This window comes from Acomys russatus, chromosome 14 (genome assembly GCF_903995435.1).
Source record: "Acomys russatus chromosome 14, mAcoRus1.1, whole genome shotgun sequence".
Classification (NCBI taxonomy): Eukaryota; Metazoa; Chordata; class Mammalia; order Rodentia; family Muridae; genus Acomys; species Acomys russatus.
Genome location: NC_067150.1, coordinates 11,280,262 through 11,305,287, shown reverse-complemented (window position 1 = coordinate 11,305,287; position 25,026 = coordinate 11,280,262). Strand labels below are relative to the sequence as shown.

Genomic DNA, 25,026 nt, shown 5'->3' with positions numbered 1-25,026 from the left:
GTCAGGACGGGCTTCTGAGATCATCTAGGCACTGTGAAAGCCCCGGTCAGGAACATCCGCACATTTCCCTTCAGACAACTAAATATCTACTTTTGAAAGGAAAGATTTGTTTTTTTCTAGAACTTCATGAAATCCTGGAGGGGGGGAGGGAATGTGTGCATATTTGACTTGATTTTCCACTTACAAAAGTTTTAAAGCCATTCTTGTCCCACACAAGTTCTTCGTTTTTTAGCAAAGGAATATTCTATTTTATGGGAAACGTGGCTGTGGCACAATTTGTTCAGAGAGTCATCAAAGCATGTGTTGCTTTCCTTCAATATAGTTTTGCAATTTAGATATAAGGTTATTATACATTTTTCAATGTAAGTGTTTAGGGAAAGTCTGCCTCTCTTTGGGTAAATAGTGCTTAGATTGCTGTGTTAAAACTCTGTGCAACACATATGAATTACATATACTAACACTGGGATTACCAAAACTTTTAGTGTTAGTCATAAAACAAATTTTCTATTAGTGGCTTTTTAAAAAATGCCTCATTTGCCTTGTCCTTGGAGCAATGTGAGATTCCATTTGCACGCTCTAGATAAACTGGCATCAGTGGTTCTCGTGGGGCCAACATAAGCAGCATCAGCGAGGTCAGTGCCACTCTCAGCGGACACTATGCCCAGTGGCCAGATTCCTTCCATCCCATGTTCATGTTTCTCTGATCTTCTTGGCCTGCCCCCAAACCCTCCTTATAAGAACCTCCAGCATGGACCACGCACCCATATAAATGCCATTCTTAAACCTATATCCACATGCGTTTTTTAAAAAGTATTGGTTTTCCAGCACTGTCCTCAAGGCCATTCACAATACACAACACGCGACTAACCTGTACCTTCCCTGTCACCTCCCAGTGCTCAACACTTTGCACACTCCTTAGGAGTCACATGCCCTGCACCAGGCCGAGGGGAGGGGGCCCAAGAGCTCTAATCACCAGCATCTTCTCCAGTTCACAAAGCAGCATGTCCCCAAATGGACACTGCTTCTGTATGTAGTAAAGGATCTAGTGATACCTGGGACACAGGCCTTACCATCTAGGTCACCAAAGGTGGCCCAGACACTGGCTAATCTCTGGCAGCAACTCTGAGATGCATTCCTCTCTACAGCACCTGGGCCCCAGTCTTTGTCTGGATCCTTTCTTTCTCTCCGCCCCTGCCCCTTGGCCCATATTCAATTGCCTCCTCTAAGTCCCTCCCCGTAGTCTCCTCCCAGCACTTGCAAGCAAAGCCCACCAGCATTTATCCCCAGGAGGCTTCATCAGGATGCCTGAGAACAGCTCCATCGCCAAAGGGCTGGCAGTGCTCCCTAGTTGGTTCCAGGCCACAGTAGCGAGGTCCTTTGGGACTCCCAAGTCAACCTGGGCAGCTCCCACACTATCTACAGTAGTCATTGTCACCACACCTGTAGACATGGTAGGGAACCTCCTTGTCATCCTCTCTGTGCTTAGGAACCGCAAGCTGTGGAACACAGGTGAGTGCCAGCTTCCTTGTGCCTGGGTTCCTTTCATTCTCTGCCACTCGAAGCCCTAATCCTTGATTTAGATCCTACACACACACACACACACACACACACACACACACACACACACACTGCACCCACAAGTCCCTTTTCCCTCCTCAGTGGCAGGTGTCTCTTTCCCTTCATTCATTCCATCCTGGTCCCAAACTTTGGTTCTTTGAAGAAATTAGGGGAAGTTCTGGTTCCTGGATGCAGTTATTCTGGAACTCTCCTCTAGCCACTGCTCAGTATACACTGGACACATTAGTGCCGGTGTGGACTGAGCCAGGCTTTTCTTGAGCACTTGTTTGTGGCATTATGGGACTGTAGGGACACACACTGCTACTATTAGTAGCATTTCAACTGTTTCTGCTAGATGGAGGCTCTTGACCTGTGGACCTGTGGCGGACACCCTCTCCCTACCTGCTAAACTGACTTCATACACCAAGTAATTAAAAAGCCCTTTCTGGCAGAGTGACTGGACCTATGGACGAGAGCAACAGATGGTTGTGAGCATTCTGTTAAGTTCTGTATCAAAATTCATCTAGTCGCTGGAAGATCCAGTTCCAAGTAAGAGTGTCAATTTAGACGCTGCAGGCACAGCTTCCACCCACACCAACTTTTCTCAATGAAAACAGGAAAATGGTGGGACTCACTGTGAGAATTTAAGCAATGATTTGGCTAGATCAGGTGGCAATCCTAAATATATGTTTTTCTTTCCAATCTAGTCTCGGTTTAATTTTTCCCTGTAGGGCAACAAAACCAGAGAAAGGGGTGTGTAAACTCACCTCTTGACAGTGTCCTAAAATGTACTGACCACATGAGCCTGACAGGGTCCTGAGTGACACCCTGGTTTGTTTCGTAACTCTTATCTTGCCAACTAAAACAGAAAACGGTGTGAAAATGAACAGTGGGAGGCTTTAGAACGACTTTCTAGGATGCCAGGCTATTTGCGAAAGCCATTCTCCCAAAATGATTATAAATGTCTTGGGGACAGAGGGTCCTGACCATTTTTATCTGTAAAAAAGAAGCCAGAAGTGCAGTGCGAGTTTTTAGTCATCCTGTGGGAAACCTAACCTCATTAAGGAGTGTAAACCTCACACAGGCACCAGTCACTGGGGCTCGTGTTTCCTGGAACACCTCTTCAAGACATTAGCACAGCTTTGGAAAACAAACGTGTAATAGCAAAGAGTACGTTTCTGTCAGAAAACTGTGACACACACGCACGCGCGTGCACACACACACACACACACAAACACAGCTCTGAAATAGCAGCCTCAAACATTTCCTGAACAGGGAGGCAGGAGCTCAGCTGCCCCAGGCTTTATCCATGTGGAACAGGGCACCTAGCTCTCCAGGACCTCATGCTTTCTTCCTGGACATCCTGGGTGCCCAGAGAAGGTCCTGCATGCTGAGGCTCCCTGTTCAGCCCTTAGGTTTGTCTGCCATGAGAGAGTCAAATGAGGAAGTGGCCACTGCTGCTTCCTGCCTGAGGAAGATATGAATCAAGCCCCTTTTCCATGCCATCCAGGATTGTGCCACTGTGCTCCTTACAGTCCCCAGGAAACCTTCCTGACGTAAGTGTGCAGCCATTGCTCCCAGAGCCTCCTTGATGGTCTGTTCTGGGGCACCTCAAGAGCTGAGGTAGATGGCTCTTTGAGTAGTGTGTGTGATATGCAAAGGTGAGAGGAACAGAGGGCAGATCTCCAACAGCCACATAAACACTGCCTGGACATGGTGGCCTACCTGTAATTCCAGGACTCTGGGAGAGGAGACAGGATCTTTGAAGCAAGCTGGTTAGCCAGGCTAGCTAAAACAAAGAACTCCAAGTTCAGCAAGATACCTTGCCTCAATATGTAAAGTCGAAAGCAACTGATGTCAAGGACACTGATGTCAAGCTTTGGTCTACACACACACACACACACACACACACACACACACACACACACACACACACACCACCTATACACGGGGGTTTCCTGCTGCCACCACCACTGTACAGCCCCCAAAACACATGTCTAGAGAATGACACCCCCCTCTGGGCATCTACCGTTATCCTCCTCTTTCAAACATTTAGGAATACGCAGCAAATTTCCTCACACCCATCTCTGTCATTAATTCACCCTGAGTTCCTGGTTAGCAGTCAGGAGCCATGATCTGACAGTGGACTTCTGTGCTCAACTGTGGTACACAGGCCATGGAAAAGGTGTTGCTGAAGAGCGGACACTGCCGTTTCTAAAGTATTTAGTCATTTATAAAGCAAAACGGCATCGGTGGCAGACAGTTGCCTAGGAATACAGGTCTATATACAAGGTCTGTTCTCCCCACACTACTGCTTCTTCAGTGCCTGGTGGTACTCAAGGCTCTTATCGGGATCCAGGGCCTTCCTAGGAAGTACAGGTGACTAGCCTTTCCCCACAGATACTGTGCAGAGACAGTTGCCCGGCTCTGGCCCCCTCCCTATAAGGAAGCACAGCACATGGTACCTGAATAAGGTGGATGGCCCTCTACAATGTCACTTTAACGGCTTAAAAGGAAATGGCTAGTAGGCTTGTGGTCCCTGGCCCCAGGAAGGCAGAGAAAGAGGAAACCCACTCCAATCAGGGCCTAAGCTGCCACCAACCACTCACCAAGATGCCACTTGATGTCAGCTGTCTCTGTTGCTAAGGTACTGGGTGGGGGGGTGGGGAGGGGGGCTTGAGGGTTTTATTCCAGCTGAAGAATGAGCCAGGCCTCCCTAGCCCCCCTCCCTAATGGTTCTGAGATCTCAATTCACATTTCAGCTGTGAGCAACTTATTATCTTTCCAGTGAGCAAAACTGAGCACTTTTTTAAAGACTGTAAATATGTCTTTAGTTGTATAAGGAGAGCTCTTTGTGCTCATCACTTCTCTGGGTGGAGCGCTCAGCTTCCTGGGGCATCAAGACTTTCCTGTCCAACTGCCTTCATTTCCAAAGCATTGGCCTCTGCATTTAAACACTACGCTCTGCAGAACATGGCAACCGCTCAGTGTGTCTCCTGCAACTCACAGTGTAAAACGTGACTTGCTAAACAGGTAGAAGTTTGGGAGCAAATGTAGCCTCTCTGCCTAGAGAGTTGGCAGTCACCAGAGAATTCTCTACCTCCCTTATTGTCTTTAGTCATCAGGACTAGTGCAGGCAAAGTATAGAGCAGGCTGCAACATCTGTACAGATGCAAGAGTACCTTGCAATGTTCCCAGGAGGATTAGTGTCAGAACACATCTCCATGGAGACCTGGCACATGGCTCTACATCTCATGTCTTACCTTACTGGGATCCTATTCTGGACCCATGAGCCAGATGCTCAGTTCTTTCAATACAACTAATCATAAGACAAGAACAACCCTCATGAATGCTTCTTAACATGTTCGTGACGGTTAACATTGCCAACGGGGCAGAATCATGGATACAAAGCTCTGGGCAGACCTGGGTTAACTGACATGGGAAGGTGCACCTGACTGTGGGTGGCAGCACTTCATGGCCTGTAGTCCTGGACCAACTGAAAAGGAGAAAGTGAGCTGAGGCCAGCAAACACCTCCCTTTGACCCTGACTGGGAATGCAATGTGACCCAGGGCTTCCAGCCCCTGCCGCAGTGCCTCCCTATCACAACAGACTGTGCCTCAGACACATAAGCTGCTGCTTGAAATGAATTGCTTCGGCCACAGCAACAAGAAGGCAACTAAAGCAGTGGCTAAGCATTTCTCATGTGTCAGGTAGAAATCTTCATTTGAGAAAGATAGAGAAAAAAGGAAGAAGGTGAGTGAGCCAGGACAGGGGAGAAAGAGGAGGGCCCAAAATACATGATTTACTTCAGTGAAAATCTACACTTGGAACCAATAGGTACATACGAGAAACGCACTAATAAAAGTAAGGAAAGGGGGGAAAGAGAATATAAAAATTGAAAAATTCTACAATCCCTAGTCCCAGGAATATTCCTGTCTAAGTATTGCTCCATCTCTCATTCTTTGAAAACAAAGCCATTTGGGAGAACGCACAACAGACCATCACTTTATTCTGCTGCAAAGAGCAGAATTCACCTTGCTGCTATCTTGGCTGACCGTCTCACCGCCGAGTTCTGTGGCCTATTTCTTCCCTTCACGTGTGATGAGCATCAACTCTCTTCACCCTTGCCCACTCTCATTTCTCCTCTGGCTTTCTTATCTTCCGGTTCTTTCTCCAGCCTTTGCTGCTGTAGAGACACATAACCTGGTACCTGTCTCTTTATCTAGGAGATAGGAAATGTCTAGTTCAACTTCCAGGATTCTTACAAGAAGCCCTGCTTGCACACCACCGAGTCTGGCAGCACATCCATTGGTGTTTTGCAGTTACTGTTGCATTTACTAAATTACTAAGACGGCACTCTTCCTGGTTCCCAGCTGATCTCCTCTGAGCGCTGTGGGAAAGCGTTTGCTGACATCATAGCAGCTATTCTTTCAACCACACGCGTTTTGTGCTCTTAAATATATCTCCTTTCTTCAAGGTTTTGAAATATCATCCTTGGTATTTCCAGTACACTATTAATTTACTTAAACATGGTAAAAAAAAAAAAAAAGAATTATCTCAGCCTTTCTATGAGTCAGCCTGATGTTCTGAAGGTTTTTTCATAAATAGGACTTCGGATGAAAACACTTTTTGCCCTCTGGGAATTTGAGAATCTAATTGGAGGGTTATCTTAAATGCACCCATTGCTTAGGTATTTGAAAGGGAACCAGGTTTTTAATAAAGTATTTGTTCAATCTTTTCAAAATTGTTTACACTCAAAATGTTATGAGAATGCTTCACGCAATAAGTGTTGACATTGCTTCTGACTTTCACTGTAAGATCCTGTTTGAGGTACACTAACATTCTTGTTTGAAAACAATCTTGTTGAAAGGTGTGAGATTTGTTCTGTGTGACCAGCACCATGCCTTTCCATTGTCTGACTTAGGAACCTCCACTCTTCCCACTTCCTTGCTCGGGCCTGTACCACCCTGGCCAATGCTCCTCTGTGTTGGTGCACCATGACAGGCCTTTCTCTGAGCTTCACATCGGGCCCTTCCTATGTATGAGAGATCATAAATGTACTGTAGATTTAAATAAAGGATGGAGGAAGACCTTGATCGGAAGGTGGTTAGCCTTCTCGGCAAGCATAGGTCAGCTGTGCCATGCCTTCCTTCGTTGGCTGTCTTCTCTGTGAGGGGAGTGGATGGCCTGTGGTCACTCACCACCCCTCCCTAAGCAGTCAGTATGCTATAAGGAGATTCTCAGGGGTACATGCTGAATAAATGCCTGGCTCAAGTGAATACTGACTCAAAGCTCAATGCCCAAGCTCATTTTGTATCTTTTTTGGTTTTTTTTTATTTTATTTAATTAATTTATTCAGATTACAACTCGGTTGTTATCCCCTCACTTGTATCCTCCCATTCCTCCCTCCCTCCCGCTTTCACCCTATTCCCCTCCCCTAGGTCTGTGACAGAAGGGGACCTCCTCCCCCACCATATGATCACAGCCTATCAAGTCTCATCTTGGTAGCCTGCTTATCCTTTCTCTGAGTGCCACCACAGGCCTCCTCACCAAGGGGAAGTGGTCAAATATGGGGCACCAGAGTTCATGTCAGAGTCAGTCCCCACTCTCCACACAACTGTGGAAAATGTCCTGTCCATTGGCTAGATCTGAGTAGGAGTTCAGTGTTTACTACATGTATTGTCCTTGGCTGGTGCAGTAGTTTGACCAGACCCCGCCTGGGTCCAGATCTGCCCATCATGATGTCCTTCTATTTCCTCATTCTCCCATACTTCTCTCCCCTACAGTCCCAATAGGATGTCCCCACATCTATCCTAATCTGCTGATAAGTGAAGACTTTGATGGGACATCCCTTTTGAGTTAGTTCCAATTATAAGTGAGTAGCTCGTTTTAAACACGAGTCAAGTCTCCAGGTTTCAGAAGGTGAACAAAGGGGGGCGGTGACTGGGGACAGATGTGGCTTTGCCTTTGGGCATTCTGTCTGATGAATACTAGACGGCAATGTGGCAGTGACCACCTCCTCAGATGAGGAAGACACTGTAAGGGGTGTGTGTGTGTGTGTGTGTGTGTGTGTGTGTGTGTGTGTGTGTGTGTGTGTGTGTGTTTTACTGTGACTAGTGAGATAAATACTAGAGGACAATGCAGCACTGACCACCTCCTCAGATGAGGAATTCCCAAGAAGGAGACAGGATGATAAGACACTGTAGGGCGTGTGTGTGTGTGTGTGTGTGTGTGTGTGTGTGTGTGTGTGTGTGTGTGTGTATGCGCGCGCGCGTTTTACTGTGACTAGTGAAGGGGTTCTACTTTAGGGAACACAGCCCTGCTGTTGTGGCCCCTTCCCACTGGCTCACCTTGAATGACAGAGTCAGGCAGAATGACTTGCTCCAAGACTTGTACCCGAATGTTCACTACAAGCCATTGCACAAGGTGAGGAACTGAGCCGCATGCTGCCTGACTGATTTCTCACCTGGCTAGAGAAGAAATTGGAGTCTCCTCCTGAATCTCACCGGGAGAGATGCCCACATCTCGGCATCTCACAGATGGGCGACAGCATAAGAACTGTAGTCACCTAATTGGGATTCATGCCAAGAACACTAGAAGACAGTAGGACCACTGGGCAGATGACTCTCCAGCAGGGATTGGTGGGTTTCAGCCTTTTAGGAACAGCCGGCTTAATAGGGGAGAGTAATTGAATCACTTTCCACGTGGAGCTAATGTGTTCTGCTCGCTATTTACAAGCTGTTTGCAGCCTCTGGGGCATTATTAGGGGACAAGGCACATTAGCACGGCAGCGCTTGCCTTAGCTTTCCCAGGGAAACAGCTGGCAGAACTGGCACCGGCTTCCAGCCAGTTCCAACTTTTTCATGTTTCATGTTTACGCATGCCAAGTGCCTCTTTGCTGCCCATCCAGAAACTGCCAGGACCTGCAGCAACCAACCTTGTTATGTTGGTGAAAGGAAATGTTCCTTACAAAAGTAACACTAAGGAGTGGGATGTGGCATGGGGCATGGGATGATGAGGAAGTCACAGAAAAAGTTCAATAATTTCCCAAATGCCTATGACCAGAAATGAGCAGAACTAAGTATATGGCAGGGTGCTCTAACCTCCAGCACCTCCTCCAAACTTCAAAAGGAGCCTTAAAATCCCAGAACAAAGCATAGTTGTGATCCTAAGATGAAGCCAAGATGAAGTGGTCCCTGCTTTCTGGGAACTCAATGCAGTTTAAGCTGGTGTTATCAGCAGCTTTTCTAGTTACTGTGACAAAACACCTGACACAGGCAACCTGAGAAACAAAAAGGTTTGACTCTGACTGTTTGAGAGTGCAGCTCCTGATGGTGGAGAAAGGCCCGGGGGCAGGGCCACGACAGACAGCCACACTGCAATCGCAGCCAGGAAGCAGAGAGTGGCAAGGCTGTTTTCTCTTCCTCAGGCTGGGGATCCAAGCCCACAGGATGGTGCTGCCCATATTTGGGGTGTGTCTTCCCTGCTCAGCTACCCTAACATGGAAACACTCTCCAGACACACCTAGAGATATGTCTGTCTCTGAGGTGGTTCTGTCAGGTTGACAATGAAGCTGAACTGTCCCACCCAGAAAGCCAGAGGCTGCCAACAATGGACACCACAGCCACCGCTGGGAATGAAAGTCAAAGACACCAACCAGAACCCCCACATGCCACAGCAGGTCCTCGGTTGTGCATTTCTCACTTTGAAGTAACAGCGGGAGAGGAAATAAGAGTTTTAGTCCACAAAATAAATAAAACCCTCAAATGACAAGAGTAGCATGGATGACCCCAGAGCAGCCTATGCAGGATGCACCATCCCCGGGCATCTTCTGTGTGGCCCTCAGGTACCGGGGCCATACTCTTTCTCACCCCATGCTCCTTGCCAGGGTTCACACTTTGCCATCCTGGCATGTCCCCCAAGCCCTCTTGGATCCTGCCCTGGCTCTGTATGCCAGTGTAGCTCTGAAGTCCTGAGAACCTGATGAGGCTTTTCTCTTTGTTCTGAGCTGGCCTGACCCGGAGTTTTGAAGTGAAAACAAGCACTTCTGCAGGTCCCTAACACTCAGTCTTCTGCTAGGGTGAGCATGGGGACCAGGGAGGGCCGGAGCCAGCCCTTTCCCAACATATATTTTAACTCATGCGAATGGAGTCTGATTCAGGTGAGGCTATGATAGATGAAATTCTGACTGTGTGGTTCTAGCCGCACATGTTTTTTAGGCCTCAGCCTGTTCTCTGCCTTCCCTGATGCTCTGAGGGGGAGCCCTCTGTGTGATGAGGACAGAAGGAGGGGAGGTGTAGAATGAGGGCGAGGGTGGGGGGAGGGGGAGGGAGAAAGAGCACCTGCATCCAGCCCAACTTGTCAGTTCCTTCTGTAGTTTCATTCTACCTCCTCATTGCGTTGAACTGACCTCCAACAAGCAGGGTGAATTTTGTCACGTGGCCAAAAACCTGAAAAGCCTCTGTCCTGTGTACACGGTGCCAGAAAATGCAAGGTTTGATTGGGGCGAGGGGGGGCGAGGGTGTGGGGGGGGCATGATGTCAGGGAAGGGAACTGCTCATGCCCTGAGATTTGGTGCAGAAGCCCTCCAGCTTCCTGGTGCTTCGCTCACAGTGCCCCGATGTTCTTAGACAGCAAAGCTGGGGGAGCAAAGGCTGACCGGAAGGCGTGAGCCCGGGGTTCCAGCTATGTTGCTGGATGGCCATGTGGCTTCCTGGGGCTCTCGCTGGCCGCGCTGATGACACTGTCAAGGGACCCATTCAGAGGAGAAAGCTCAGGAAAGGGTTTATTTCAGCTCCCATGTTCTGATCACATATCCTTTACAAAGGAGAGTCAAAGCAGGAACTCGAGGTGGGAAACTAGAGGCAGGAACCGAGGCAGTAGCCATGGAGGAATGCTGCGTACTGCCTCGCTCCCACTGGCTTGTTCCCCATGGCTTGCTCAGCCTGCTTCTAACACAGCCTACTCTGCCTTGGCACTGTCCACAGTGGCTCGGCCCTCACACATCCCTCATGAGTCAATGAAATTCCTCCACAGACTTGCCTGTTGGTCAGTCTTATGGAAGCATTGTCTCAATTAAGATTTCCTCTACTCAGATATGCCTAAGTTTATGTCACGTTGACAAAAACCAACCAGCACACTGTGCCTCTGTGCCTGTCCTGTGCAGTTACTTGAGAGTACTCACTCTCATTTCCGTGCCGACCATAAGGTAGGATGATTACCAGTGCCTTGGAAGTTACCAAGAGAGCCTGTGAGAGTTGGAGGAGGCCAGCACAGGCACAATCTGAGCCCTCAACTTTGTCTCAAGATGGTTTCAACTCCCAATGCTGATGAAAGTGGTTTAGAGAAACACACAACATCTGCATGTCTGTGTGTCTCATGCGGTGTATGTGAGTGTGGGTGTGTGAGTGTGTGTGAGAGAGAGAAAGAGAGTGAGAGAGAATTTGTATGTGAGAGAGAGAGAGAGAGAAAGAGTGTGTGTGTGAGAGAGAGAGAGAGAGAGAGAGAGAGAGAGAGAGAGAGAGAGATGGAATGTTTGTGTGAGAGAGTGAATGTGTATGTGTGTGAGAGAGAAAGTGTGTGTGTGTGCACGCATGTGTAGATAAGAGAGAGAGAGTGTGTGTGTGTGTGAGAGAGAGAGAGAGAGAGAGAATGAGAGGTGAATGTGTATGTGTGTGAGAGAGAGAAAGAGAGAGAGAGTGTGTCTGTGAGAGAGAGAGAGAAAGTGTGTGTGCATGTGCATGCATGTGTGTGTGACAGTGTGCATGAGAGAGAGTGAGTATGGATGTGCACGTGTGTACGAGTATGCTTGTGTGTGTGTGTGTGTGAGAGAGAGAGAGAGAGAGAGAGAGACAGAGAGACAGAAAGAGAGTGTGTATGTATGAGAGAGAGAGTGAGTATGTGTGTGTGTGTCTGTGTGTGTGTGAGCCTGCGTGTAGTGTGTTGCTCGCGCTATCGTGAGTGTTGGTGGTGAGCGAGAATGAGTCGTGTGTGGTGTGTGAGAGCGAGAGAGGAGCTGCGTGTGTGTGTTGTCTGTGGTCTGTTGTGTTTTGTGGTGTGTATGAGAGAGAGTGCGTATGTGTGTGTGAGGCGGAGCATGGTGTGTGTGAGAGAGCGAGCGAGTTGTGTGTGTGTGTCTGTGTATGTGTGTGTGTGTGTGTGTGTTTGTGTCTGCACCCCCCGCAGCCAGAGGTAACCTTGCGTATCATTCCTGTCCTCCTCTAGTCCCTACTTTATTGCTTTCAGCCCGGCTCTCTCCGTCCTCTGGAGCTCCGATGCTTGTCAGTGAGCCCTGGGGATCTGCCTGTCTTTCCCTGGGATTATAAAAATTGTCATCATGCTGCTTTGGTTTTGTTCGTTTGCTTGTTTGCTTGCTTTTTAAAGTGTGGGTTCTGGGGATTGAACCCAGGTCCTCCTGCTTGAGTTGCAAACATTTTCCCCACTGACCTATCTTTCCCGTCACCAAAAGGAAAGATCAGGAATTGTGGGTGTCCCTACTGACTGCTCATCTGTGTTTCCTGCTTCAAGTAATTTGTCTGTGGTGACTCTGGCCTTAGCTAACCTGGTGGTAGCCTTGTACCCTTATCCACTGATCCCTGTGGCCATTGTCCATGATGGCTGGGCCCTTGGGGAGGCCCACTGCAAGGCCAGCCCCTTTGTGATGGGCCTGAGTATCATTGGCTCTGTCTTCAATATCACAGCCATCGCCATCAACCGCTACTGGTATACCTGTCACAGTGCAAGCTACCACCAGGTCTGCAGTTACTGGCATGCCCCCCTCTACACCAGCCTCGTCTGGCTCCTCACTCTGGTGGCCTTGGTGACCAATTTCTTTGTGGGGTCTCTAGAGCATGGCCCACGCATCTACTCCTACCCCTTCATCCAGACAGTCAGTACCCAGTACACTGCAGCTGTGGTTGCCATCTACTTCCTCCTTCCAATCACTGTGATGTCTTTCTCCTACCTGCGAATCTGCGTCCTGGAGCTCCAGGCCCGAAGGAAGGCCAAGGCTGAGATCAAACTGCATCTGAGGCCTGGTGACTTGCGCAGTTTCCTAACCATGTTCGCAGTGTTTGTGGGTTTTGCCATATGCTGGGCCCTCCCTCAACTGCATCGGCCTTGCAGTGGCCATCAAGCCAGAGTCAGTGGCTCTCCAGGTCCCAGAACGGCTTCTCATCACTACTTCCTGGCTTACTTCAACAGCTGCCTTAATGCCGTTGCCTACAGGCTCCTGAACCAGAACTTCGGCAGGGAGTACAAGAAGATCCTCTCGGTCCTCTGGAACACTGGGCGTTGCTTCCCCAACGCCCCAAAACTGCTTTGCTAAGGAGCTGCAGGGCTCCACACCACCTGCTGCCAGGGCCTCCACGCCCATCAGGGGGATGCTCTCTAGCCTGCATCAGCATGTGGACCTAGCAGCAAGCCTGTAAAATAAGAAGTGGAGTTACTGTCAGTTCTATGCAACAACCTATTACACACTCTATCCCACAACTGGTGCACCCCAAGTGCAAGTGGCCACAAGTACAAACCTGCAGACTCTCCTGGTGGCAAATCGGACACTGGATTCCAAATGGCTGGGGCAGAGGTCAAGCTCTACCCATGAGATGTCATTTTTTTTCCCTGGCACCTTGACCTGCTGCTGATGTTGCCCCCTTCTTGAGAAGGCCAGCAGGAAGAGATCTCTTTTGATTATCTAGGCTGAAAGAGCAAAATTTGCAGTACTGAAGGTGGGTGACTTCCAGGGGCTCAGGAAAAAGGCAAGCGCACAGGGCCCTACCCATCAACTTTTTCTACACATTACAAATGTGCCACACCGCGCACTGTATCCACATACACCGCATACATATACACCAGACACATACCACACAATATACGTCAGCTGCATGCCATACACACTTAAACATCATGGGCATCCACACACCAAGCACAACCACACAACACACACATTTATAACATATATATATATATATATATATATATATATATATATATATATATATATACACACACACACACACATATATATATACGTACTGCATACATATAAACCAGACACATACCACAGACACATCCGCAAAATATATATGCCACATACACACAAAGCATACACCACATACATACACAGCACACAAATAGCACACGTGCACATCACCCTGTTTCCTTCAGATATTGAGTGTGTTTGGTGACTGTGGTCCCGCAGGACTATGATGCCAGCCCTCTGGGGGACCAGTAGGTTGACAGATGGCTATCATCAAAAGTTCGAAGGTGTCTTCCTTCGTATCAGTCCCTGTGGTAAATGCTTGATATGCCTTATCGTTTCTAATCCTCACAAATGTCTTGGAATAGATACTACTATGTGATTGTGTGTGTAAAGAAACTGAAACTCAAAGAAATTACCCAATTAGCTGAGTCCAAAGAGGCAGAGGTAGGTGTGAGCGAGGCCCGTTGGCACCTCACTCTGCCCCTGCAGATCTGGCAACAACTGGCAGAGGTGCATGAGTTAGTTCAGTACCTTGCATGCATGTGGTCCACAGTCAGAGAGGATGCCTGTTGGTTGCCTCAGTTGGCCCCAGGGTGTTCCCGGAGGCAGGCCCAGAAGGCTGGTGTGCTGCTAACTCAGCGTGAATCACACGTTCACTTCCCTGCAGTGGCAGGAATCCAGGCTGGGCTGAAAGCTTGGTGACCTAGTTACCTGGCATTCCTTTAAAGTGTGAATTCCCTGGCCCCTGCCAATGTTTCCACTGTGGAAATCTGAGACTAATATTAGAAGTCACCACAAGGGGAGTGATTAGGGATACGGTGGTGCCTTTAGGGAGTGAGGGTGGGGAGTACCACTTAGAGGACTACACAGCTCATACCTCAGTCTGACAGAGCCCTCAGGCTCTTCCGCTGTTTTTCTAGGCTCTGGGGGAGGCCAAGGCCAGCCTGCTTAGGCAGAGGAGGCTCTGCCTTCTCTGTCTCCTTTCTTCAGATACCAAACAGAGGTTTCCCGTGAGCCCTGGTTTGGAAAAGAGTCATCACTCACTTGTCAACAGGGTGACCCTGCCCTTCCAACCATCCCTGTGTCTTAGTGCTAAATGTTTGTGCATACCCAGTAACCACTGGCAGAAGGAATACAGTCTCCCTTCACTTTCTCAGCCTATCAACATCACTGGTCCACCAGGTCCTGGCATGTTAAGTCTCATAACCAGGACTTTTTCTTGTGTCTCTGGGTTTTCAGAGATGAGCCAGTATCAAGAGAACAGAGCAAAGTGGGGAAAGCCAGCGCACCAAGGGCATCAGGCGACGTGCATACGCCATGGAATGGTCTCACACCCCTGGCCCTGAGCTTAAACAAAGACAGTCTTATTAAAACGGTGCAGAGATGACCCACCTTCTGCTTGATGCATTCTGCAGTCTCTGCAAACAGGCTTCCCAGCCATCTTCCTTCTGGGGCCTTCCTCCGGATGCCTCTGTTTTGAGCTCTTCAAGAGACCGCAAGTTCAGGTGCAGACTTCTGACTGGGTTAACATCAGAGATCAGGTAACATTTTAGCCACCATGAATCACCACACACACACACACACACACACACACACACACACACATACCTATTCAGAAGACACATTTAGGATATAGATAGCCACAAGAGACCAACAACTTTTCCTTAACAAATTATAGCCAGCCAGATGCAAGAAAAGAAAAGGATGAACTAAAAGCTGAACTGTTTAAGTCCCTCAAGATGGGGACGGTCTGAAGACAGGATCTCATATAGTCCAAGCTGGGCTCGAATTTGGTATGTAGCCAAGGCTGACCTTGAACTTCTGATCCTCCTGTCTCCTCTTCTTCCTGAGTGCTGGAACTACAAGCACGGTTGCTACTCCACCTGGCTGAGAGGCGCAAGCTTTAAAGTGTGCCGTGTGCCATTGTCAAGTATGAACTCAGGGCTCCATGTGCAAAACTAATAACTTCCACCCTCTGGGTGTGAGCTGCTTCTCCCCATGACTCGACTTCCGGCTCTGAGGAGCGATTTCTCTGGAATCCTCTTACACTCATGCACTATGCACCCTTCTGCATGATTTAAGTCTGACAAAAATGCTGGTGCTCCAGTTTCTACATCTCCCTGCTAACACTGGCTGGGTGTGTCGCTTTCAGCTTTTTCACAATCACCACCATTCTAAAAGACGGGAAGAGACCGCCACTTCCGTTTGAATTTACCTGATGCTCAGTGATTCCGAGCAGCTTTTTGGAGCTCTGTTGCCCTTTTGTACATGGATTCCACCAAACATTTATGTCTCCACCATGGATTCATATATCTTGAAGACAAGTTCCCAATGTGAATGGATCCAGAGGAGACTCTGGGGAAAGCAAATAGCTCACAGGGGCAAAGAACCAACGACTAAGATGATCACTGCTATAAAGGGAGGCACTGAGAGTCTCCTGCCTCTGAGATCAAGTGAGAAGAGTCATCTGAATAAGAATTGGGTTCTCACCAGATGCCAGACTTCAGTGCCTGGATGCTGGGCTCCTCAGGTCCTGCCGCTGGGAGAAACTAACTTCTGTGTTTGTTTGTGGCACAAAGTCTGTGGTATTTCATAATAGCTGCTACACCAATGAAATAAAGTATTCTCTCTCTCTCTCTCTCTCTCTCTCTCTCTCTCTCTCTCTCTCTCTCTCTCTCTCTCTCTCTCTCTCTCTCTCTCATATTGGATGTTTGGGTTTGGTTTGGCTTTTGATTCCCTTGTAGGAGTCTAAAATCAGATGTCACACTACTTGTGAGAAGCAACAATCTTACACATGTGGATGTGCATTCTTTAGTGATCAGGGTAATTAGCAAACAGAACCATCACCTCAAAGTCTCATTTCTTTCTGTAAGACCATTCAGAAACCTTCATTCTATTTTGAACTATATGCAGAGTTATTACTACTTACTGCTGCCTCACCGTGTGACAGAACACTGGAGCTTAGTCCCCTTGTCCAGTGCTGATGTTGTACCCATTGGTTAACAGGCCTCCCCTGAGTTTCTTTACTGTTACAGATATTACTCCCATATAAGATGAGTGGTTTACAAAGCATTTTTCCAATTCCATGGGTTAACTGTCCACTCTGTTTCCTTTGTTCTGTAAATAATTTCCAATCTGATATCATCATCTATTTGGTTTTGTTCTTTGTGTTTTTTATATCATATCAGAGAAATGGTTGTTCAGACCAATAAAATTCCCTTTCCCCACCCCCACACTTTCCTTTAAGGGTTTTATAGCTTCAGATTTCACATCTAAATCTGGTCCACTTTGAGTTGACATTTGCACGTAGCATAAAACAGCAGTCTAAAGGTGGGGAGACAAATAAAGAAAAACAAAGTGAGCATACAATGTCCTGGAGCTCTGGGATGTGATGAGGAGATCAAACCAACAGGGAAAAGCCCACGAGGCCTCAACCTACACAAAGAGTGATAGGAAACTGGTATCCCCCGGGAGTGTGAGAAGCGGTCCTCTCCAGGGAAGGGCACACCAATTGGTTATCCAGTACCCTGAAACAATGCCCTAGAAATATACATACAAAAAACATTCCATAGACTGAGCATGTTATACTTAGGAATATATAAGTATGTACACGTACATATATACAATAATAGGTAATAATATATAGTCCATGAATTTGAAGGAGCCCAAGGAGTGTGTGGGTTTGGAGAAAGAAAGGGGTAAGAAGAAATATTGTAATTATAATTTCCAAAAAAGGCCAAACCTAAGAATCCGTAAGTCAAAAAGCAGTGAATTAGAAACTAAAGGCATACACAATCTAGTCAATAAAAATATTGCAGAAATTTCTCCAAATCTAAAGAAATAATGGACATCCAAGATCAAGAGGCATTTAGAATGAAAAATAAACACGACCAAAAAAGACCTCCCTATAACATATCAGTTGGAATCCCAAAAATACAAGGCAAGGGAATAATTTTAAACACTATAAGGGGGAAACAGCAGCTCACAAAGGCAAGCAAATGAGAATAGAAGCAGATCCCTCACAGCAGCCTTGCAACCCTAAAACCCAGAAGATGCATCATTGGGTGTGTCAAGAGTCTCAAGTCAATGACTACCACCTACGATATCTATACCCAGCAAACCTATCTGTTCAAATAAAGACACATGCGACACACACACAAACTAAGGAAGCTGATGACTACCATACAGAACATACTGAAAGAAATGCTATACACAATAAAGAAAAATGACAGTGTCAACCATAAAACCAAAGAAATAGAAAAGCCACGACCACATGGATTCACTGCTAAACTTTATGAAACCTTCAAGGGAAGGCTAACACCAATACTCCTCAAACTACTGCACAAAATAGAAAGCAAAAGCGTAATATCCAAAAACATCATATATAGTCAATACGGCTCCCCCATCAAAATGTTAGTGACGTTTTTATAAAATTATAATGACCATAAAATTTATAGGAAACCAAAAAAAGATCTTCCATGGCCAAAGAAAGCTTGAAGAAGAACAAGAGTGAATCCTTACTCTTTGTGATTTAAATCGTATGAAACCAGCACAGTACTGCTGTTGACATTGCATATATCAGCTGAACAGCACAGAAAAGCCAGATATAACCAGTGGTCCTCAGCAAGGGCACCCATGGCCTGTGATGGAAATAGCCCTCTAGCCGATTGTAGCTTGTATTTGCTACTTTATGGGGTCTTCTTTCTTCTACCCTTCCCCAGCCCCTTCCTTCTACCCTTTTAACCCCCTAATACTAGATAGGAGAGAAAAAAGGATAGAGGGGATTGGGTGACGTTATTGTTAGACTACCTTCTGTTGGGTGGGGGTGTTGAGTTCCTTCCGGCAAGTTTGCTCTTTGCTGTCAGGATATCTAATTTCCTCTTCTCATTTCTTTGCACGTGACTACTTGACAAATTGCCACCAATTGCATCCAATGGCATCCAACAACATCCAACCACCAGCCAGCAACCCACACTGTCTCCTTGGGCTCTGGCATTTATACACCCTCTGCAAAGTCCCCAGAATTCCAAATATCACACAATCACGGTAACAATCTGCAGCTGGCAAAACCAGGCTTCTGCTAGAGCACGAGGCAAATTACAGCCAGCCCCTTACCCCCACACCTGGGATTAAAGCAAAAACTTATTTCCATGTTTTTTTTAAAAGCAAAAATTACAAAATTAAAGAAGCAGATAGTAGACTGCATGACCAATTAGGGTTTGGAAAACCTGAGCAACAAAGTGAGTCCATGCTTATGTGCCAGATCTTTCCAGTTTGCGGGTGTATTGCACTAAAGCCTGGGAGTCAACTGGAAAAGCCTAGAAGACTCCTGAGTGAGCCAGATAGTGTCAGAGCAGGGTGGGCTGATGCTAAGGGAAGGGTAACCACAGCTCGTTCATGACAGCTCTGTAGCTATGGGCAGAGCAGTGGGAAACAGAGACACTAGCAGAACGCTGAGGTGGGCCCGGAAGGAAAACAGAATTCATCCAAGCCTGGAAGCAGGTCTGGGAGGCAGGAGGAGATCGCTCTTGGTGGAGAGCATCAACATCTGCGCTCTGATGCACAGAAGCATCTCTGGGTCTTGTTATTTTCTGATCATCGGGATAACATCTTGCTCCTACCTCCAAAATGTTGGGAACTCATGCTGCAAACTCCAATTAAAGCCTGGGTGAAGCCCAGACTCAGATAGCGACAGATTAAACTTGTTCAGACTCCCACAATAAAATCCTCACAGAATGAGTGTGGCCTTTGCTGAGAATGCATTTTTTTCAAACTTCAGTTTGACTACTTTTCAAAAGATCCTGATTCTGTCTATTACAAACAAAGCTGTTACGAACATAGTTGAGCAAATGTCCTTATTGTGTGGTGCAGCATCTTCTGGGTATATTCCCAGGAGTTGTATAGCTGGGTCTTGAGGTAGAATTATTCCCAATTTTCTGAGAAAGCACCAGATTGATTTCCAAAGTGGTTGTACACGTTTGCATTCCCACCAGCAATGTAGGAGTGTTCCTCTTTCTCCACATCCTCGCCAGCATGTGCTGTCACTTGAATTTTTGATCTTAGCCATTCTGGCAGGGGTAAGATGGAATCTCAGAATCGTTTTGATTTACATTTCCCTGATAACTAAGAACATTGAGCATTTTTTTAAGTGTTTCTCAGCCATTCAATATTCCTCAGTTGAAAATTCTCTGTTTAGCTCTGAACTCCATTTTTAATTGGATTATTTGGTTTGGAGGTGTTTAATTTCTTGAGTTATATATATTTTGGATATTAGCTCTGATATACAGTTGGTGAAGATCTTTTCCCATTCTGTAGGCTGTCATTTTATTCTCTTGAGAGTGTCATTTGCCTTACAGAAGCTTTTCAGTTTCATGATGTCCCTCAAGCAAAGAATGGAAAAAGAGACTGTAGTACATTTACACAATGGAATACTACTCAGCCACTAAAAACAAGGAAATCTTGAAATTTGCAGGAAAATGGATGAAACTAGAAACGATCATCATGAGTGAGGTAACCCAGACCCAGAAAGACACACATGGTATATACTCACTTATGAGTGTATATTATCCCAACATGGATGTCCTCTGAGAGACAGATCCAGTGGAGGATCAGGACAGATGCTGGGGACTTGCTACTGGACTCTGGGAGGAATGCTGAGAGTGATATGGAAGAATAAAGGGATGGAAGGACCCAGAGGGTTCAGGAGCCCCACAATGAGACCAGCAAGAATGGTGGTTCTGGATCCAGGGGGGTTACACAAACTGTTGCACCAACCAAGGACAGTACATGCAGAGAACATAGACCCCCTATTCAGATCTAGGCAACGGACAGCTCATTCTCCATTGTTGTGGGGGAGTGGGGACTGCCTGACATGAACTCTGGTGCTCCCGATTTGATCACCTCTCTTTAGTGGTGAGCCTATGCTGGCACACAAAGGAGAGGAAGCGGGCTATCTGGATGAGACCTAATAGGCTGTGGTCAGACGGTGGAGCAGAGGGGCCCTCCTAGCAGAGGTCTAGGGGAGGGGAATAGGACAGAAGAGGTGATGACATCAGAAGGTGCTAGGCAGACTGGGAGCAGGTATGCTAACACTGGCATAGATAATACCACCATAATAATTATAGGCTAAAGCCGGGCGTGGTGGTGCACACCTTTAATCCCAGCACTTGGGAGGCAGAGGCAGGTGGATCGCTGTGAGTTCGAGGCCAGCCTGGTCTACAAAGTAAGTCCAAGATAGCCAAGGCTACACAGAGAAACCCTGTCTTGAAAAAACAAATGGACAAGCAAATAATTATAGCTAATTTTATAATAAACATTATTAGATATTTTAAATTTTCTACAACAAACCATAAGCAACTCGAGGAGGAAAGAACTTATTTCCACCTTACTTCGAATCACAGCTCATCACTGAAGGTCCTCAAGAACACACGCAGAAGTGATGGTTGCTGGCTTGCCTCTAATGGATTACTCAGACTATCCTGGACCCCCAGGGGTAGCTCCATCCGCAGGGAGTAGAACCTCCCATAACAACCATCAACCAGGAAGATGGGTGCCTCTCAGGTTTGCTCACAGGCTAATCTGGTGGGACGTTTTCTTAACCCAGTTTCTTTCTTCCTAAATGACTATTGTGTGTCATGTTCACATAAAACTAGGCAGCACAGTACAAATCTGGCAGAAACAGGCACACGTTTCTGGGACTCACAGGATGACATCCCTTCAGTGATGAGCAGGGACAGCCATGTGGTGTACTGTCCACTAGGGAAGCTCACCTGAGCGCCACTGTCTAGGGTTTTAGTCAGAGTCAGTCACACAGGAACTGTCTGCCTACACTACTAGCCACATGACAACATATGACCACACACACTTCACTTGCAAGTTTGTGGCAACTTTCTCATGGTTACCAAAAATCTTTAAAAGCCTGGTACTCATTAAGAAAAAGGAATGAGCCTCCTCCAGCCCTTCATATTTTTCTAAATGGCTTCCTGAGACATACACGCATTTTCTAGTAGGACTGTACCAGTTCAGAAAAATGGGTGTTAGAAAGCGAACTGCCAAATATTTTGGGGACATGTTTGCTTGCTTCTTTGGTTTGTTTATTATCAGCACTGTGGATGGATCCCTGGGCCTCAGGCATGGTGAGTGCTCTACCACAGAGATGCAGTCAGGGCATTGTTGCTGTTCATAATAGCAGCAGTAGCAGTAGTATCTCTCTGTCTTTCTGTCTGTCGGTCAGTCGTCTCGGTCGATCTGTCTGTCTGCCTGCCTGCCTGCCTGCCTGTCTATCTATCTATCTGCCTATCTATCTATCTATCTATCTATCTATCTATCTATCTTGAAACAAGGTCTCAACAGCAAGTTGCCCAGGCTGCATTCAAACCTGAAATCCCCCTGCCTCAGCGTCTCAGAAGATTATAGGCTTACACAACTACAGCCACCTAGCAAAGGTAGAATGTTTATGGTAGATCTAAATCTTGGATGCAGCCAAAAAAATTATTCAAAGATAAATTGGACATGCCTGTTAAAGAGAAAGGGATTATTCTCAGTCTTTTCCATAACTAGTATCACTAGAGAAACTGGAAGAAAATGGCAATTTTTCTGCAGCCTCATTAGTTTATGGCAGGGCTTTCACTTATGTCCTGCTAAAGCATAGAACACTCTGTGGTATGCCACCGAAGCTGAAAACTATGGCTGGAAGGAAAGGCTGTTTTCCCCTGTGTTTTATGGATTGGCTTCTAATGCCAAGGCAACTCTCTACATCACTGTATGGCTGAAGTACACACAGCTTCCCAAGAGTGACATTTGGAAGACAAGCAGCCATTTGGAAGCACGCATTTAGAGTATGCTTTACTAGATATTTGTCGCTTAGCACGCACATCACAGGACAGGAAACGTAAAAGATTCACTCAGCCGACTTGAGGAAATAAACTCAGGTGGTTATGTATATAATTTTCAAAAAGGCATTTGTAGTTTTCTGAGGGATGCTGCATTACATTATCAAATTAAATATTTCATCAAAATTATTTACTACTATTTGTAAAAAAAAAAAAGCATTTTAAAACATAAAGAATAATTACATAAGGGATATAGGTTAGCTATGAAAACATAAGAGATAAATATATGGATGTGAAAGACATAGTTTTAACGAACGAAAGAGGACAGGGGACATAGCTCAGTGATTAAGGCACTTGCTGGGCAAGCCTGAGGACCAAAGTTTGGATCTTCAGAAACCCAGATACATTCCAGGTTAGCATGGCAGCCCACCTGTCATCCCAGGGATCCCCAGAGGAAGCTGACTGGTACGACTAGCCATATCAGCATGGGAGCTCTGCATTTGATTGTGCAACCTACCCAGAGAACACAATGGAAGACTGATGAAGATGATTCCCCTACAACAACCTTAGGCCTCCACACAGGCACACACATGTGCACACACATATGCACACCACATAAAAGTGGGGGGAGGGAGTGTAGATTGTAGTGGGTAGAAACATGGTTTTGTTTTTATCCCAAATGTGGGTTGTGAAACAGACTTGTGAGAGGGCACGTGGTGTTTGTCTGCTAGAAGAGGAACTGCCTCATGAGAGGGCATGGTCTTTGCCAGCTGATAAACATCTGGGTACAGATGTTTATATATATATATGTGTTTATACACACACACACACACACACACACACACACACACACACACACACATATATATACACACACACACACAAAACCAGAGCCTTGGTCCTTTTTTCATTGCTTCACGTTGTTTGGCTGTTCACCACTTTTAGATGCTCCTGAAGAAGCATCTCCCTAGGAGAAGGATTTCCGGGTTCTGGGTTCTGGCTGCTGTTCTGAGTTCCAACTGCTACGTATGGTTGTGGTCACTTTTGCTGACTTTCTGGTTTGCTGTTTAGTGGGTCTGCTGGAATCCTGGGGATGTAGAATGAAATTCCCCCCCCCCCAAGGAACTGAATCTTTAAAAAGGTCTGCTTCTCCTGTCCCTATTAACCCTCTTTCTCTCCTATGTAGGGTAGGTGGGTTGGAAGGAAAGTAGAGTCATTAAAGAACCCCAAATAAAATAGTTTTTTTTTTTTAAAGATCAAAGCCTACAGTGGAGATAAATAAAAACGTATATAAATGTAAAGTTATAAAGGATTTTCCTGTGGAAAATCCCATGCTTTCAGGAGATCTTAACATGAGCATGGTCATGGCTGCAGTGTCTTTCATGGTCATTAAGTCATAAGCTGGAAATTGGATAGCTGGCTGTAAAGCTCTTAAGCCAGGCCAAATTGTGCCTGGTAGTTAATCTCCCTTGAAGTCAGGCCAGCAGTGGAGCCAGCGTGCCATGCCAGCAAGCAGGCCAGCTCCAAGAGAGATTTTTCGGCATCAGCTGCAGGTCTGAGACTCTAATGTGCTTTGTGCTAAGTCAAAAGCTGTGCTCCAAAGCTCTGTGACAGCTCAACTGCGCTTGGCGCTGTAAGGTGACTGGCGTGTCCTTGGCAGAAATAAAGGAATGAAGACATGTTGACACATGGGTCTTGCTCCAAGGACAGCTTCCCTGTCTCTCTCCCTCTCTCTCTCTCTCTCTCTCTCTCTCTCTGTCTCTCTCTCTCTCCTCCTCTCTCTCTCTCTCTCTCTCTCTCTCTCTCACACACACACACACACACACACACACACACACAGTCATGGCTTTCAAATCAGCCACCTGACTGTATTGGTCTCCAGCCACAGCCATGGTTGAGTTGGCAGTAATGATGACCGTGATGTGAGCTTAAGTCAAGGAGGCTTCACTGACTGTGACTCAACACCAACAGTTGATGCTTACTGTAGGCTAGGCTCTGCACAGGTGCTTTGAATCCATTATCATCTTTATTATTTCAGTGAATTAGTTAATTGGGTGACAGCTTCATAGAGGTGGCAGAAAACAGGAGTTCAAATTAAGTAATTTTCCTAAATTCATACATGGAAGCACCTCTCGCTCATGGGAAGAAGACAGGAATCCCTCTGGGTCTCTCTTTCCCCAGTCATCAAGCAGAGAAATCACACTGGCCACCACTGCACAGCTGGTGTTAAAGCTGAACTCTGACGACACGTCCACTAGGATGTGACATGTGATTGGAAAACAGAACTGTATATCAAGCCCCAAAGTGCAAATATCTCATAATGTGTCTGTCTGGGTTTTGAAGAGCACTCTAAGAGTGGGGTCAGTTTACACTGTCTCCAAGCAAGCATTTTGTTCCCTCTGCGTTAGCCCTACCTTGCCTGCTGCCTTGCCCAGTCAGAGTATCTCAGGGGGAACACTCTCTTCCTGGGCACCCCCTAAACTGAAGGTAATTACCCTTCAACAGCCACAGACTGTTCTAATTGCACATGAAAGTTCAAAGGAAAAACGGAGCCCTCTTAATGTTTGAGCAAATTGCAATCACCGAATTAGGTTTTGTACAGCTAATGGCCCACGGGCTGATGTGCACGCTGCAGCTGACCAGTGTGTGGAGAAGGA

At 46.6% G+C, this 25,026-nt stretch overlaps 1 protein-coding gene across 1 annotated transcript; it reads left to right on the top strand.

The window, feature by feature from the left end:
* Window positions 1-1,301: 1,301 nt before the first annotated feature.
* Mtnr1b (melatonin receptor 1B) lies at window positions 1,302-12,987 on the top strand. Its single transcript, XM_051156774.1, is given in 5 exon segments — window positions 1,302-1,513; window positions 12,086-12,656; window positions 12,658-12,733; window positions 12,736-12,871; window positions 12,873-12,987. Coding segments are annotated over 5 exon segments (1,110 nt in total).
* Window positions 12,988-25,026: the final 12,039 nt, after the last annotated feature.